The sequence below is a fragment of the Filicampus tigris genome, chromosome 8 (assembly GCF_054856515.1).
Source record: "Filicampus tigris isolate MCC_2025a chromosome 8, RoL_Ftig_1.0, whole genome shotgun sequence".
In the NCBI taxonomy this organism is placed as follows: domain Eukaryota; kingdom Metazoa; phylum Chordata; class Actinopteri; order Syngnathiformes; family Syngnathidae; genus Filicampus; species Filicampus tigris.
Window position 1 is genome coordinate 9,340,007 of NC_141224.1, and position 13,172 is coordinate 9,353,178.

The window sequence follows — 13,172 nt, forward strand, 5'->3', positions numbered from 1 at the left end:
TGCACAGTTATATTTTATGTATTTTTAATTTTGTGAACATTTCCAAACAAATGTAAATTGTTTTATAAAAACTGAATTTTTTTAAAAAGGGGAATTTTATAGATTGATTCATGCTTAGTTATCGGTAATATAATTTAAAACTATATAAAATAAAAGTATTTTTTTTAAGTATCTTTGTGCATATCAAAAGTTTTGGAAATTTAATAAAAGGCAAAATGTTTTATATATTCTTACATATTTTTTAACAGAAACTGTAAAAAGCAAACATTTTAAAGCAGTTGATGTATTTGTAAAGTAATACAAAATATGATAAAAGTAAAATGTTTATGTATTTGTACACATTTGTAATTAATATAGCGAAAAAATAAATGCAAAATGTATACTTTTTATACATATTTTCACATTTCTAAAAAACAGTGTTGGTAACTAAAACTTGATGTAATTTAATAGAATTTAGTCTTGTCTGCAGAACTGCACTTACGTCATTTCTAGTGAAATGCTGCCCTCTGGCAGGACTAGAGTGGTCATTGCAGCTACAGTTGATAACCTGGGAAGTAATCTAACAACCTTTCACTCGTTTCATTGGAAACAACACATGGAGGGGGAAAAAAACATTTTACCTTCAAGTGTCATTAAATACAGACAAAAAAAACGTCCATGTTCCAAAACTTACCTTCTCTTGGCGATCCTTTGAATATGAAGACGTTCATGGAAATTTTGTTAAGTTTATTTATTAAACGCATGTATGGAAACAAAACCTGACAACGCCATTAAGCGCACATACAGTACGGTATTGTGCTTATAAATATTTCACAATGTACATATTTTGTCTCGTCGTGGTTCTCCCGAGTTTGTCCCTCTTTTTGGTCCTTTTTTTTTTTTTGTCTATGCTCCACTCAGGACAGATTTCGCACCAGACAAAATGGATGCAACCAACCTCCTATGTCAACTGGAGCCTCAAGTGGTTTGGATTTGTTGTGTTCAATAAGTGGATGTGTTGTGTTTTTGTTGTGTAAACACTTGCTGGGGTGTTCTCAATGATGTGCGGAGGCGGTCTGGCCGTTGGCGTCCACGTTAAGCTGCTTCATGGACTCCGAGGCCTCCTCAACTGCTTCGCTCTCCTCTGAAACACAACACAAAGTGCATTCTCATTCTTAAAAGGGACATGGAAACATTTCAATAGTCAGTCCAGCATAGCTGAGACTTGCATAGATTGAGCTTTTAGTGACTGATGTGACCAACCAGTGACTTGGCCGCTTTGCGCTTGGTGCTGCTCTCGCTGCTCTTGAAGCTTCTTGCAGACTTTCTTATGCGTGAACCAGTGCAACTTCTGACACGCTTGGCCACAGTAGATCACCTGGTGGCAAAAAACACAAGATGTAGATGAAATGTAGCATATCTAGGCTATGATCACATTTGTTTGTCGAGAAATCCAACATGGAAATGAGCACTCACCATTTTACAGATGGAGCATCTTTTCTGGGCTCCTTTGTCTCCACACGTGGTGCAGAACTCTGCGTCCATGAAGCCGACCTGACCCGTGATGGCTTGCGTCAACACCGACAGGGCTGTGGGGTCGTTTCCCTGTCGTGGCGAGTCATAAGTGATATGGTGACTTATTGGTTTAGATGAATTGAAATGCCATTCATTTGTGTTTCTAAAGAAGAAAAATAGCATGGTATTGTATAAAAAAAGATATCAAAAGAGGATGCAAGAAGTAAAGTAGTTTGAGAGTGTAATTACTGTGCGTGCTGTATGGAGTATTCATGGGTTGTGGATGTGCCTTTAAGGGGCGTGGCCTAGCAAGTGACATTAGCAGCCCAAGTTGAACTTCTTCCTTGCACAACCTAACACTTACAAGGTGTGTATTAAACATTCTGCTGTTTACAAAGAGAATATAACTTTATTATTAATAACTACATTAAAAATGCTGATCAACAATGTCTTGTTCTTCAATTAAAGTAATTAAATTTAGTAATAAAAAAATATATTTTTTTTTTTACATGTTTGATATTGTGAATACATAGACATAATACAAGAAAAAGTGCATTTTTGTTTTACATATTTTTACTGTGCTATTTTTTTTTAAATAAAAATTCTACTTCGCAAAAAAGTGAAATGTTTTAAAAGTTTTGAACATTTTTGATATAAAAGCATGAAAAGGGAAAAGTCAACTGTGTCTTTACATATTTTTCCATGTACTTTTTTTTACATTTCATGTCATACCAAAACCAAAATGTCTTTTTTTAATCTATTTTTTTAGTTCATAAAGTGCTAGTAATTACAAATACTACTTTAGCTGTTGTGGTGGGAAATTACTGAATGTACTGTAATTTCTGTGTATTGCATGTATGCCTTTGAGGGGTGTGGCCTCATGAGTGACATCAGGAGCCAAAGCTGCAGTAGCTCCTTGAGTGAGTGAGTGAGTGAGTGAGTGGTGACCCCTGTCCTAAATACATATTATGCTGCAGTGTCATGTTGTGTTCGAGGTACAGGTGGTGAACTCACGATGCTGACGGGGGCAATGCTGCGCACCAGCTGCTGCAGCAGCGTGGCGTCGCAGTACGGGAACTTGCGCACACACTCGCGGATGAACTTCTCCTGGAACACCGGGAAGCCGTCGCTGTCTCGCCCCTTCAGCAGGCTGCGGGGAGGAAAACAATGACAGGTTGCTTTGTAACGCTGCCGAATAAATGTGAAGAGAATATTAAATCACCTTCTAAGACTGCTAATCTAAAATGGAGAGAATAACAAATCACTTTCCTTGCACAGCTAATCTAAAGCGAACAGAATAAGCCACCGCTATATCGGACTGATTTCTTTAACTCATTCACTGCCAGACATTTTCAGACCCTCTTTTACGCTAACGTTTGAAAATATTTGAAAAAAAATATATAAATAAATTCCTGGGATTGAATGGCTGGACTGTGGAAAGACAAGTAAATTCGTCAATGGCAGCGAATGAGTTCATGGGTTCTTATGTACTTTTCCACGCTTATTGAACACCGGGAGAAGATTAAAACATACTCAAAAGACATCTGATGCATTATTATTATTATTATTATTATTACTACTACTGAAAGGAACCTGCTATCAGCTCTCGCCCAGAAACTCACATGCAGATACCCCACCGGCCCCGCCTCTAAAAGGTACATTTTTCTACATAAATGATACAAGTACTTTCTTTATAGTTTATGCTTTCAAATTACTTTTCTTCTGGTCAAATATGTATACAATGCTTTTAAAAGTGTGTTTAATGCTAACAATGTTGTTAATGTATTTTTTATAATCATCTTTGTATCGGGTTTTGGGGGTCAATAACCGTAAGTAGTAGTAATATTGGAGTTTCTTTGTAGGTTTGTTTGGTTAATGCACCATTTTAGAATTGACGTAACGTCGTCCACGTTGTCTAAGGTCACTGACCTCTTGACGAGTCCGTCCAGCTGGTCGTCGCGCTCGTTGAGGAAGGAGGCGCACTTGGCCAGCACGCAGCTGATGTAGTGCATCTTCATGGCCAGCACCTCGTTCATGTCGCGCTGCTTCATGCACTTCTCGCAGATGAGCTCCATCACGCGACGACACTTGTCCAGGGCCGAGGGCGAGGCCAGCAGCGGGTTCTCCTTCACCAGCAGCACCATCTGACACCACAAACGGCACGACTAAATTACGGCACTACAACAGAGGAGGCACATTTGGCACATGCCCGCTTTGTCTCTCTTCACGCCTCGAATACAATGCTTTCAGACACTTTTATCACGCTCTAATTTTCCATAGTCATGCTCATGTGTTTAACATTTGTGTGCATCGTGTTCAGTTTTGCCGATCGGATAAAACCGCAAATTATAGCAGGAGGTGAAGGACATGGTATTCTGTTTCACAAAGGCAGACTTACTATTAGGCAAACACTTTTTGCGCTGAGATTGCGCTAAGCAATACTTAGCAAGTGGAAAAGTTGAAACTATAAAAAAATATATTTTTATGGTCGTTCTATTTTGCAGATTTTCACTTATTATTATTGTGGGTGCATCTGTAACATATGCCGCAATAAACAGGTGGATGTTCCATATTCATTATAATGGCTGAGAAGTTAATTACGCTGTACTTCTCTTGATACCTTGACAGGGTTGAGGTTGGTACTCATGATGATCTTGTGTAGGGGTCCCGCCAGCTTAGGGGGCAGCTTGGGTTCCTTCTCCAAACCCTGAGCTTTGGTGTAGTAGTCAAGTCGGGCGCGAGAGAAAAAGTTGTTGATCACCGTCACGCAGTCGTGTTGCCCTGGAAAACAAGATGCCATTCTATTATCAAACTTTTACAAACCGGAGAACTGCAGTGCTGTGTGTGCTTTTTAATAGTCAAAGACTCTTCAAATGGCAATGCAATAGAGCTTGTTGCTAGGCAGAGTTCACAGGGCTCAAGCACAATTACCCCACAGGCTTCAGAAGACATTTATGACATTACAAACTAAAGCCTCTTTCGAGTCTTTTTTTTTGCCTATACATACAGTATGCATCTGATTTTTTTATGCAACATGAACAGTACAATTTTGAGTTTTTTTGTTTTGTTTTTTTCAAAATCTGACCCGGGCAACTTTTGAACGTGCTCATCCGTACACAACCGATACAAGTCATCACCACCCAAAAAATACATAGAAATAGCAACATATTGCATATTAAATCGCAATACTGAGGGAGAAAAAAAATGTAACTATATATATATATATATATATATATATATATATATATATATATGTTTTTTTTTTACAATTTATTCAGCCTGACGCTACACCAAGCAAAAAAATTGAAAAAAAAATCCTAAACGGGCGCAGCTGTGTACGTGTGGCGTCCACACATACCAACAAAGGCGGCCATCTGCGCTGCGGTCCTTCCCACAGAGTTGACCACGTCCGTCTCAGCCCCGGCGTCCAACATCATCCACGTGATGTCCGTTTTCCCTGCGAGCGCAAACAAAAATGACGGTGGTTGACGTGGCGCGTACACTTGGCGTCTTTTGGGACGTCAACCAACCTGAGAGTCCGGCAAACATGAGCGCGGTGTATCCGTGCTCGTGGTGGTTGCAATTGACATCGGCGCCGTGCCTCAGCAGCAGCTTGCACATGTCGGCTTTGCCCTTATAAGCGGCGTGCATCAGCGGTGTCATGCCGTACTGCGCCGGGAGAGACATACGCAATCAAGATGATAGCTCAGGGTTCGACATTAATGGTGGCCTGCTGGCCCCCGGGCCACTAAATCGCTGTCACGTCCTGTGAGAGCTGGCTTGTATTGGTGTTTGTATTCAATGAGCTCATTAAATAAACTGGCATTTATAGTAAAAAATATATAATTTATGAAGCATAAAATTCAAACGAGAATTTTATTTTGTAATTAAAGTAAAGGGTTTTTTTGGCCCATCTGTTTTAAAAATCAAAATGTGGCTCTTGGGCAAAAGCTCACCCATGCCTGATCTAGAGCCTCACTGAGCTGAGGTTTCACGAGTTCTGTTAACATCTTGTGATGATGAATTTTGTATGACTTTTGTTTTTCCCAAATTCTTTAGTTGAACTCCAAGAGAAGGAAGTGAATGGTTCTTCTACTCCTCTTTTGGTGCCAATGCTTCCATGTCACATTTGTATCACTCACATTATACATTTTTATAAAAAGGGGGGGGGTGCTTGGCCCGTGTGTTCTTTCCCCACAAAAATCAGCTTATGATGACATTTTTACATCGGAGTCTTGACTATCCAACACAGATATGTACTTTGCTCAGATTTGAGTAAACTTTATTGCCTGATGATAGAAAACTCTAAAGATGGCTCATTAAAGCTGGGAAAAGCCAAATGAAATGTTTTCTTAGTACCTCATCCAAGCAGTTGACTTTGACATCTTTGCATCCCAGCAGTCTGGACGCCTCTTGGACATTTCCTGCCAAAAAACAAACACATTTAAAGTATATACAATGGAGGGAGAAAGAGGCAGCTGTGAGTTGGTAGCTTGCTTTGCTATTTTTCTCTTTAATTTGTACTATTCCATCCTTTTTTTTCTTTTTTTTGTCATTTTATCATTAGTTGTGCACCCTGTTGACCCATTTTGGACTGTTTTTAGTGTTCTTGATGGAGATTATTGGAGTTTGTTGTGTTTAGCTCAACCAGCAGCCTGTTACTACAGCTTCATTACTTTTACCCTCATTATGCTGGGCCGTTGGCACTATTACTGCCTTTTGGCCATGATAACTTATTGAGCGGGGAATATTTTCGCCACTTGTCTGCAACGCAACAACCGCAAGCAGTTTCGATGTCGACGTCCATTCGGGGAAGAACACAAGCCTGAGAAAATATGGAGAGGGAGGAGAGCCGGTGCTAATTTAAAGTCAAGTGAAGTGAGAGCGAGGACGAAATGGGACAGCAGAATTGAACCTAATCCTTCTGAATATGTTACTTGCCAACAGACCAATTGTTTTTTGGACTTTGGAAAACTTTTGTTTGTTTACATTCAAACAGCTTGTAACACACCTGAGTGATGCCGTGCATAAAGCGACTGCGAGATTATGATTTCAGTATCCTGGTGCTCTCATATAGGTCAGTGGAAAACGTCAATCTTGCTACTCTCTCTCATCTACTAACAGCTTTCCAAAAGAAATCCAAAAATTGCACCTCTTGTATAATGCAAATGTGCAGAGGCCCTTTATGATTCTATCTTATGTTTTACGTGCAGTACTTTGTTAGGTTGTTGTTAGTGCTCTACAACTAAAGATGAGTTGATAATTGGGTATTGAATTTAAATTTAAAGATGTAAATATGCGACATTAGGTGTATAGTACATTACATATCGCTGGCGTCGGACCAAAACCTTGTACCTCCGAAATAGTTACTTTTCAGGAGACCCCAAAATTGGCAAGTTTGTTCACATATTAGCATTGCATCGTGAAAGAGAGCAAGCCATTTTCAACACTTTAGATTGGTCAATAATGTGTAAAACTAACACCCAGGTGTGTGGACTGACCAATAGTAGATTTTTGAAAAGAAATATGATATTCACCAAAACGTGACTAATGAGGTTTTGGCCAGCGATAGGATATTGAGTTGATAGAGCAGAGATTCATAATGGCATAATAGATACTAGATCGTGTACATTGAAGCCGAATATATGCTTACGAGTATGGTTGCAGATATGTAGCTAAAGAAGCCAAAATGCTATTCATACTGGGAAAAGCCCAGAGTTTAACGCATAACCATAGCTGTAACTATAAACGCGACAACGTCAAAAATAGATATTATGGTTTTAGTGTGGCGTATTTTCTTCAAGCTAACTCGTGCTAGCCACATTGCATTGCATTGTGGGGGATTACCTACCTGTCGTGATAACGTCAAACAACTCCTTTTCGCTATGGGACAAGTCTCCTTTCTTGGCCGCACACATATTGGTGATGTACCAGGGACGAGAGCACTCAAAGGCCTAAAAAATACAAGTAATGACGGCCTCCTGGTTGTTTAAAAAGATGAATACTGCGCCTCAGCAGATGCTTGAGCATGAGCAGCAAACTAGCTCAGCTGTTACTGACATGGGAATGTACCATTGTGGATTCACATCGGAGGGGAGGGGAGGTGTAATATAGCTATATAACGAATTTCAAAAAACACTATAAATTAATAATCATTACCATTAATAATAATACCACTACTAATAAAATATATACATCGTAAAGTTGCACCATATGGTTTAAATTGTTAGTCTGAACGCGTTCAAAACTGATGCATATCCCCTGCTTTGTTCGATTATCTACTCACGTCCATCCGTGACGTTCGAGAAAGTTCATTCAATAAGTCTCATGCTGCATTACAGGAGGGTGGGAAGTCGGATGTATCCCATTCGGGTTGTCCCAGTTCCGACCTCAAGCGTTCGAGGCGAATGTAAAAAACACAAACAAAGATGGCTGATTCCGATAAATTGTTTGTTGTTCTGGTTCATCACAACACATTTTGACCTCAGCAAGCTTCTTCCTAATTTCCGTAATTTATATAAATAAAGTAATATCGTATCTTCAAAGCATTTCATTCATTTCACTTTCATCAAGTATGACATTATTTTGAATAACTAAATTAATGTAATGAATAAAGCTAAATCGTGTTAATTATGTATTGCTTTCAAGGTCTGTGTTACCAAAACTTACCACCTTCCTCAATTCCAGCATCAGAGCAGGAGGTGAGACGTCCAATGGAAGAGGAATATTGTAATTCTCAAAAATCAAAATTATATTTAAAACATATTAAGGAAATAATTAGGAATGAGTATTAAGTTGGTGTATCTCACCTTCCTGTCATTTTTACATAAATAAGTACACCCAAAGTAAATTTGAAGCTGCACATGAACCATTTGGAGTACCAGCATACTGTAGTTTTGGTCTCTTTTTAAAGATAACACTTTGAATTTTCCCCCCCAACAGCCAGAATCTGTTCAAGTGCCACTGGCACTGAGTAATGGAAGTTTGAATAGGCAAAAAAAACCAAAACAAAAAACAGACCGGTTTTATGCCCGCCTATTTATTCCAATATTGCTGAAAAAGCGTAACAGAAGCATAAACACGTTTTCTACTAACAAACGGTTGTGCATAATAAAGAGTTCAAAACGAGTCTTTTGGTGTACAACAAAACACAACCAAACTATTTACAAAACGTAATGACAACGCTTACAAATCGTTGGAAACATGCCAGTCATTGTAGCAGTCCCTATTGGGCGTAAAGCACAATGACACACCACATGAGCTGCACTTGACCGGAGTTTTTGCGTGACAGAGCTTGCACCTCAAGCGTCCAGTGGTGCTGTGTCCTGCGATGTGGACGGGCCTATGATGAGTGGAGCTAGATGTAGGATTAGGTCCCGCTTTGGTGGAAGACACCATCTCGGCCAACTCCATAGACAAGCTCTCCCTGAACGCCTTCTGGTGCTGAGGAATCTGCCCTTTGCTCTTTCCAATTTCCTTATGCAGGATGAAGGCGTTTACAATGGCAATGTCAAGGAAGTGGAAAAAAAAAGTCTTGTACCACTTCTTGGTTTTATGAAAGACCTGGTAGTAGCCTATCAGGGCATCGGATAAGTCAACTCCCCCCATGAACCTGTAAAAAAAAGAGTGAGAAAAAAAAAAAAAAGAATATACCCACCACACAAATTATTACAATTCCAGATGCATAAAATAACACTTGAATATACAATACATTAGGGCTGCTCGATTATGAAATTTTTTTTAATCTTGATTATTTTTGGTAGTAATTGAAATCACGATTATTCAAACGATCATTTATTGTTGGGTACAAAACAAGAAAATGTTTAAACAAAAAAATTAATAAATGTACCGGTAAGTAAGTTCCTTTTGGACCAAGTAAAATTGATCAAATTTATTATAATTTTTTTTTTTTTTTTTTTTTAAAGATGCAAATTTATAAATTCAAGTATGATTTCCTTGTGTAAACAAACATAGTGCGTTGGCTATAAATGAATATTAATAATCATTTGTTACAATTATGCCAACTTTGTAATCGTGGAGTGTAATAATGATAATTGAATTTCGATTAATTGCACAGCCCTACAATACATACCTGTTGTATTCCTTTACGGCTGGTGGAACAGGGACGTCCTTCACTGACCACTGCCCATCTTTCGCTTTGACCCTCCGCTGGACTATGTCGTCTCCGTGGGCTTTGTGCAGTGTGGAGCACATAAAAACATCCCGTGTGTCTTTCCACTGGATAAAGAGAAGCGATTCGTTCCTCAGCCATTTGACGCTTCCTCGTGGTGATCTGGAATTCAGGCTTTTCATTTTGTTTTTGGGAAGGCCAATTTGGTTTGGACGGATGGTCCCACAGGCCCAGATCTTCCTTTCGAGCAGGTCACAGAAAAGCACGGGGCTTGTATAAAAATTGTCCACAAACAGTTTGTATCCTGTGCCCAGTAAATTTGTCTTGACCAGCTGCATCACTGATTCGTAGCCTTGCCCTTTCCCAGTGCGCTCTCGCGATTTACCTTCGTAAACATAAAAATCCCAGGTGTATCCATTGGAAGAATCCGCAAGGACGAAAAGCTTGAAGCCGCATCTCACAGGCTTGCTCTTCCCATGTTGCTTTAAGCCAATGCGGGCTTTTGATTTAACCATTCTCTCGTCAATGGAAATGTTTTGGGCGGGATGATAGTTATTCCTGCACGCGTTCCTCAAGTCGTCATAAAGAGGTTTGATTCTGAAGAGACGATCGTAAGCTCTTCTTCCCCTCCGCTGATCATTAGTAGCATCCTCTGCCATGTTGCTAAGGTGCAGGGCCCGGCATATTCGGAGGAATTTTTTACCAGTCATTACATTTTTGGGAAAAGATAAGTTGTACAGTTTTGCTTTTCTCCAATAATCCGTGTATGAGGAGCATTTGACAATTCCCATGTATATTATCAAAGCAATGAAACCATACATGTCCTGTAATGTGATGTCTACCCATGGGTCAGTTGGCGATGACATTTGTGTTGCCCCATACTCATTCGTGTGATGAGCAATTGTCGTCAGCATGGATTTTGTAAAAAAAAGCTGAAAAAGCTGCAGTGCAGTGTATGACGTGGTATTCGTGAGCTGAGGTCCAGGGGGGCGTAGGGGTTTGAAAATGGGCTGTGGAGGTGTGATGTCATCGTCTCCTGCGTCATGCCAGTGCTCGTCAGGTGAAATTACAGAATCCCCGGCTTCACTGTGGCCGGCGCTGGCTCTCCCCCTCCCCCTCCTCTGTCCTTGACCTCTGCATCTTATTCCTATTTTGCCACAGGTTCCGTTCTTCAGAGGTGGGGCATGGAGCTCCTCCTCTGGATTCGTACACTGCTTCATTCTGGGCCGTTTGCTTAGCGGGGAACCTGGCACCCAGTCCTCCTCCGAATCTTGGGATTCAGAAGACCTATTATGGGGGCGGGGGGTGCGGGGTGAAGAAAAGAAATGTCATTTTCAAAAGTAGGAATGCTTTTTTTTTCCTGATAACACACACCTACACACAACTCACCCGCACGGTTTAGTTGCGCAAGAGCGAATTCAAGCACAAAAAATATGGAGTAAGATAGCTGTCAAAAAGGCACATGCGTCATTAACGATTCGTATCCGTAATAGTAATAATTTGTGTTTTAATTATTTTCCTGTGAGTTCAAATCAAAATTGTGAGGGTTTGAGATATGAGGTATGAGATAGTGTGTGTTGTGTATATTTTTATGAGTCGGTAGTGTAATATCTTGAGATATTAATAAATATACACAGGCACGTCAGCTTCATCGGAGTTGGCGTTAATGCAGGTGACTTAACATTGCAGCAGCGCTGACTGGCAGTTCACCCTACATCTCCTCGGTAACTCTGGCATATCCAAACCACAAGCACCCTTAATAGTACCTAGCTGTATAACGGTTGAGTCACTATATAACTAGTATGCATAACAAGAACAAATCATGAATGGTTTGTTTAATTATGAATACATGAACGGTATCAATCTTTGGGAATGCAAAACGACAGTCGTTAAGATGCCTTGCTGAGAGGCCTCTTTTTATTCAGGTGGTGGCTTATTACACCAACCTGTTCTCATACTACAATGAGGTCCTCCAATTCCAAAGTGACTCAATGACTGTGCCTCAAACCAAAACAAAAAAGGAGGACTGCCCCTTCTGTCTTGCGGATGCAGGTCCACTACCTTTTTACAACTGAATGGACTGAATAATAATGAGGGAGTTTATGCTCAACGGCTCTGGTTGACGACGGAGGTCCCTCTGCAAGGCATCTTAACTACTCATGTTTTGCATTCCAAAAGAATGATACCATTCATGGTTGGTTTTACCCTACAGTGGTTGGTGCAGCCTTAACCAAGCCTTGTTACATGAACTGATGAAGCCTGAAACTCAGATGACAGGCCAAACATCTAAGAAAAACACAGCATTCCATTTTGATCGATTCAAACACTGGGTATGAATTCACCTGGATGAATGAGAATAATCATAGGCATTTTATTATTGGAAATAATTCTGCTGAAAGCGCCGTCCAATCCGCTTGCGTTCGCCATCTTTGCTTTCTTCTCTACGCATGCGCGGGTGGAGGTGTCGCGGGTCGATTAGCTCCCCTGCCTGTGGAGATTCGTATTTCGTAGTCGTACACGCGAGTTGTATTCACAAAACAATGCACTCACAGCATTTTGATTTGTACTAACAAAAAAATATTTCACACCCTCAATTTTGATTCGTACTGACAAGAAAAAAATGAAACCCCTCACAACCTCACAATTTTGATTCGTACCAACAAGAAAAAAAATCAAACCCTCACAATTTTGATTTGCACTCACAGGGATATAATTTAAACAGAAATTATTACTATTACGGATACGAAATGGGCATATGCCTTTTTGACAGCTATCTTACTACATTAAAAAAAAGCAAACTTATGATTGAACAATAAGAAAATACTTACTTGTCAGGAGCAATGGGGGATGCTCCCTCGTCAAACGATGCCTCTGCATCAGAGTCGGAGTCGCTGTCCTCTGACAAGACGTCGTCTGAATGGTCACTTTCTCGTCGTAGATAAAGTTCAATCGCTTCGTCTACAGGGTATACAGGGTATCTAGTTTTCCAAACCTGCTTCGCCATATTTAAACGAGCTTCGCAAAGTGCAAGCGGCTTTGAACGTGTTATACGAACGTTACACGACGCATGCTGTTTGGGTTCGTAAAGGGTTTACATTCAAGACAAACCGGATGTTGTTGTTGTTTTTAGAATTTCATTGGCCTTTCAATACTTCGATGTGACTGGCACAAATTACAAAGGAACGTATAGCGGGGTGGTACTTTTTACTCACAAATTGCTCATTGGCTGTTGTAGACCTCGTGACCAGATAAGCATTTGTTTATTGGATCACGTAAGCATGGGTCTCCGATCCTGTTCCTCGTGGGCTGTGATCCTGCCTGTTTTCCATTTTTCCCTGCTGCAGTCCACACCTGATTCAAATGAGCAGGGTCATTATCCAGCTTCTGCCGACCTTGCTGATTATATGGTCATTTGATTCAAGGTGTGTGGCAGCAGGGAGAAATGGAAAACAGGTAGGACACCGGCCCTCGAGGAACAGGATTGAAAACCCATGACGTAAGGGATCTTGCTCAAGATAACTCAATCTCAATCTAGATTTGTAAATCT

General features: G+C 40.3%; 1 protein-coding gene across 1 annotated transcript; it reads right to left on the reverse strand.

Annotated features, from left to right (window-relative positions):
* Nucleotides 1-303: 303 nt before the first annotated feature.
* On the reverse strand, nucleotides 304-7,568 carry ankmy2a (ankyrin repeat and MYND domain containing 2a). Its single transcript, XM_086037917.1, has 10 exons — nucleotides 7,346-7,568; nucleotides 5,854-5,918; nucleotides 5,025-5,163; nucleotides 4,853-4,951; nucleotides 4,115-4,275; nucleotides 3,424-3,638; nucleotides 2,509-2,644; nucleotides 1,456-1,584; nucleotides 1,243-1,357; nucleotides 304-1,123 (listed from the first exon to the last, which is right to left on the reverse strand). The coding sequence occupies exons 1-10, from the start codon at nucleotides 7,410-7,412 to the stop codon at nucleotides 1,035-1,037; spliced, it is 1,215 nt and encodes a 404-aa protein (XP_085894043.1). The 5' UTR covers nucleotides 7,413-7,568; the 3' UTR covers nucleotides 304-1,034.
* Between the last annotated feature and the right edge of the window lie 5,604 nt (nucleotides 7,569-13,172).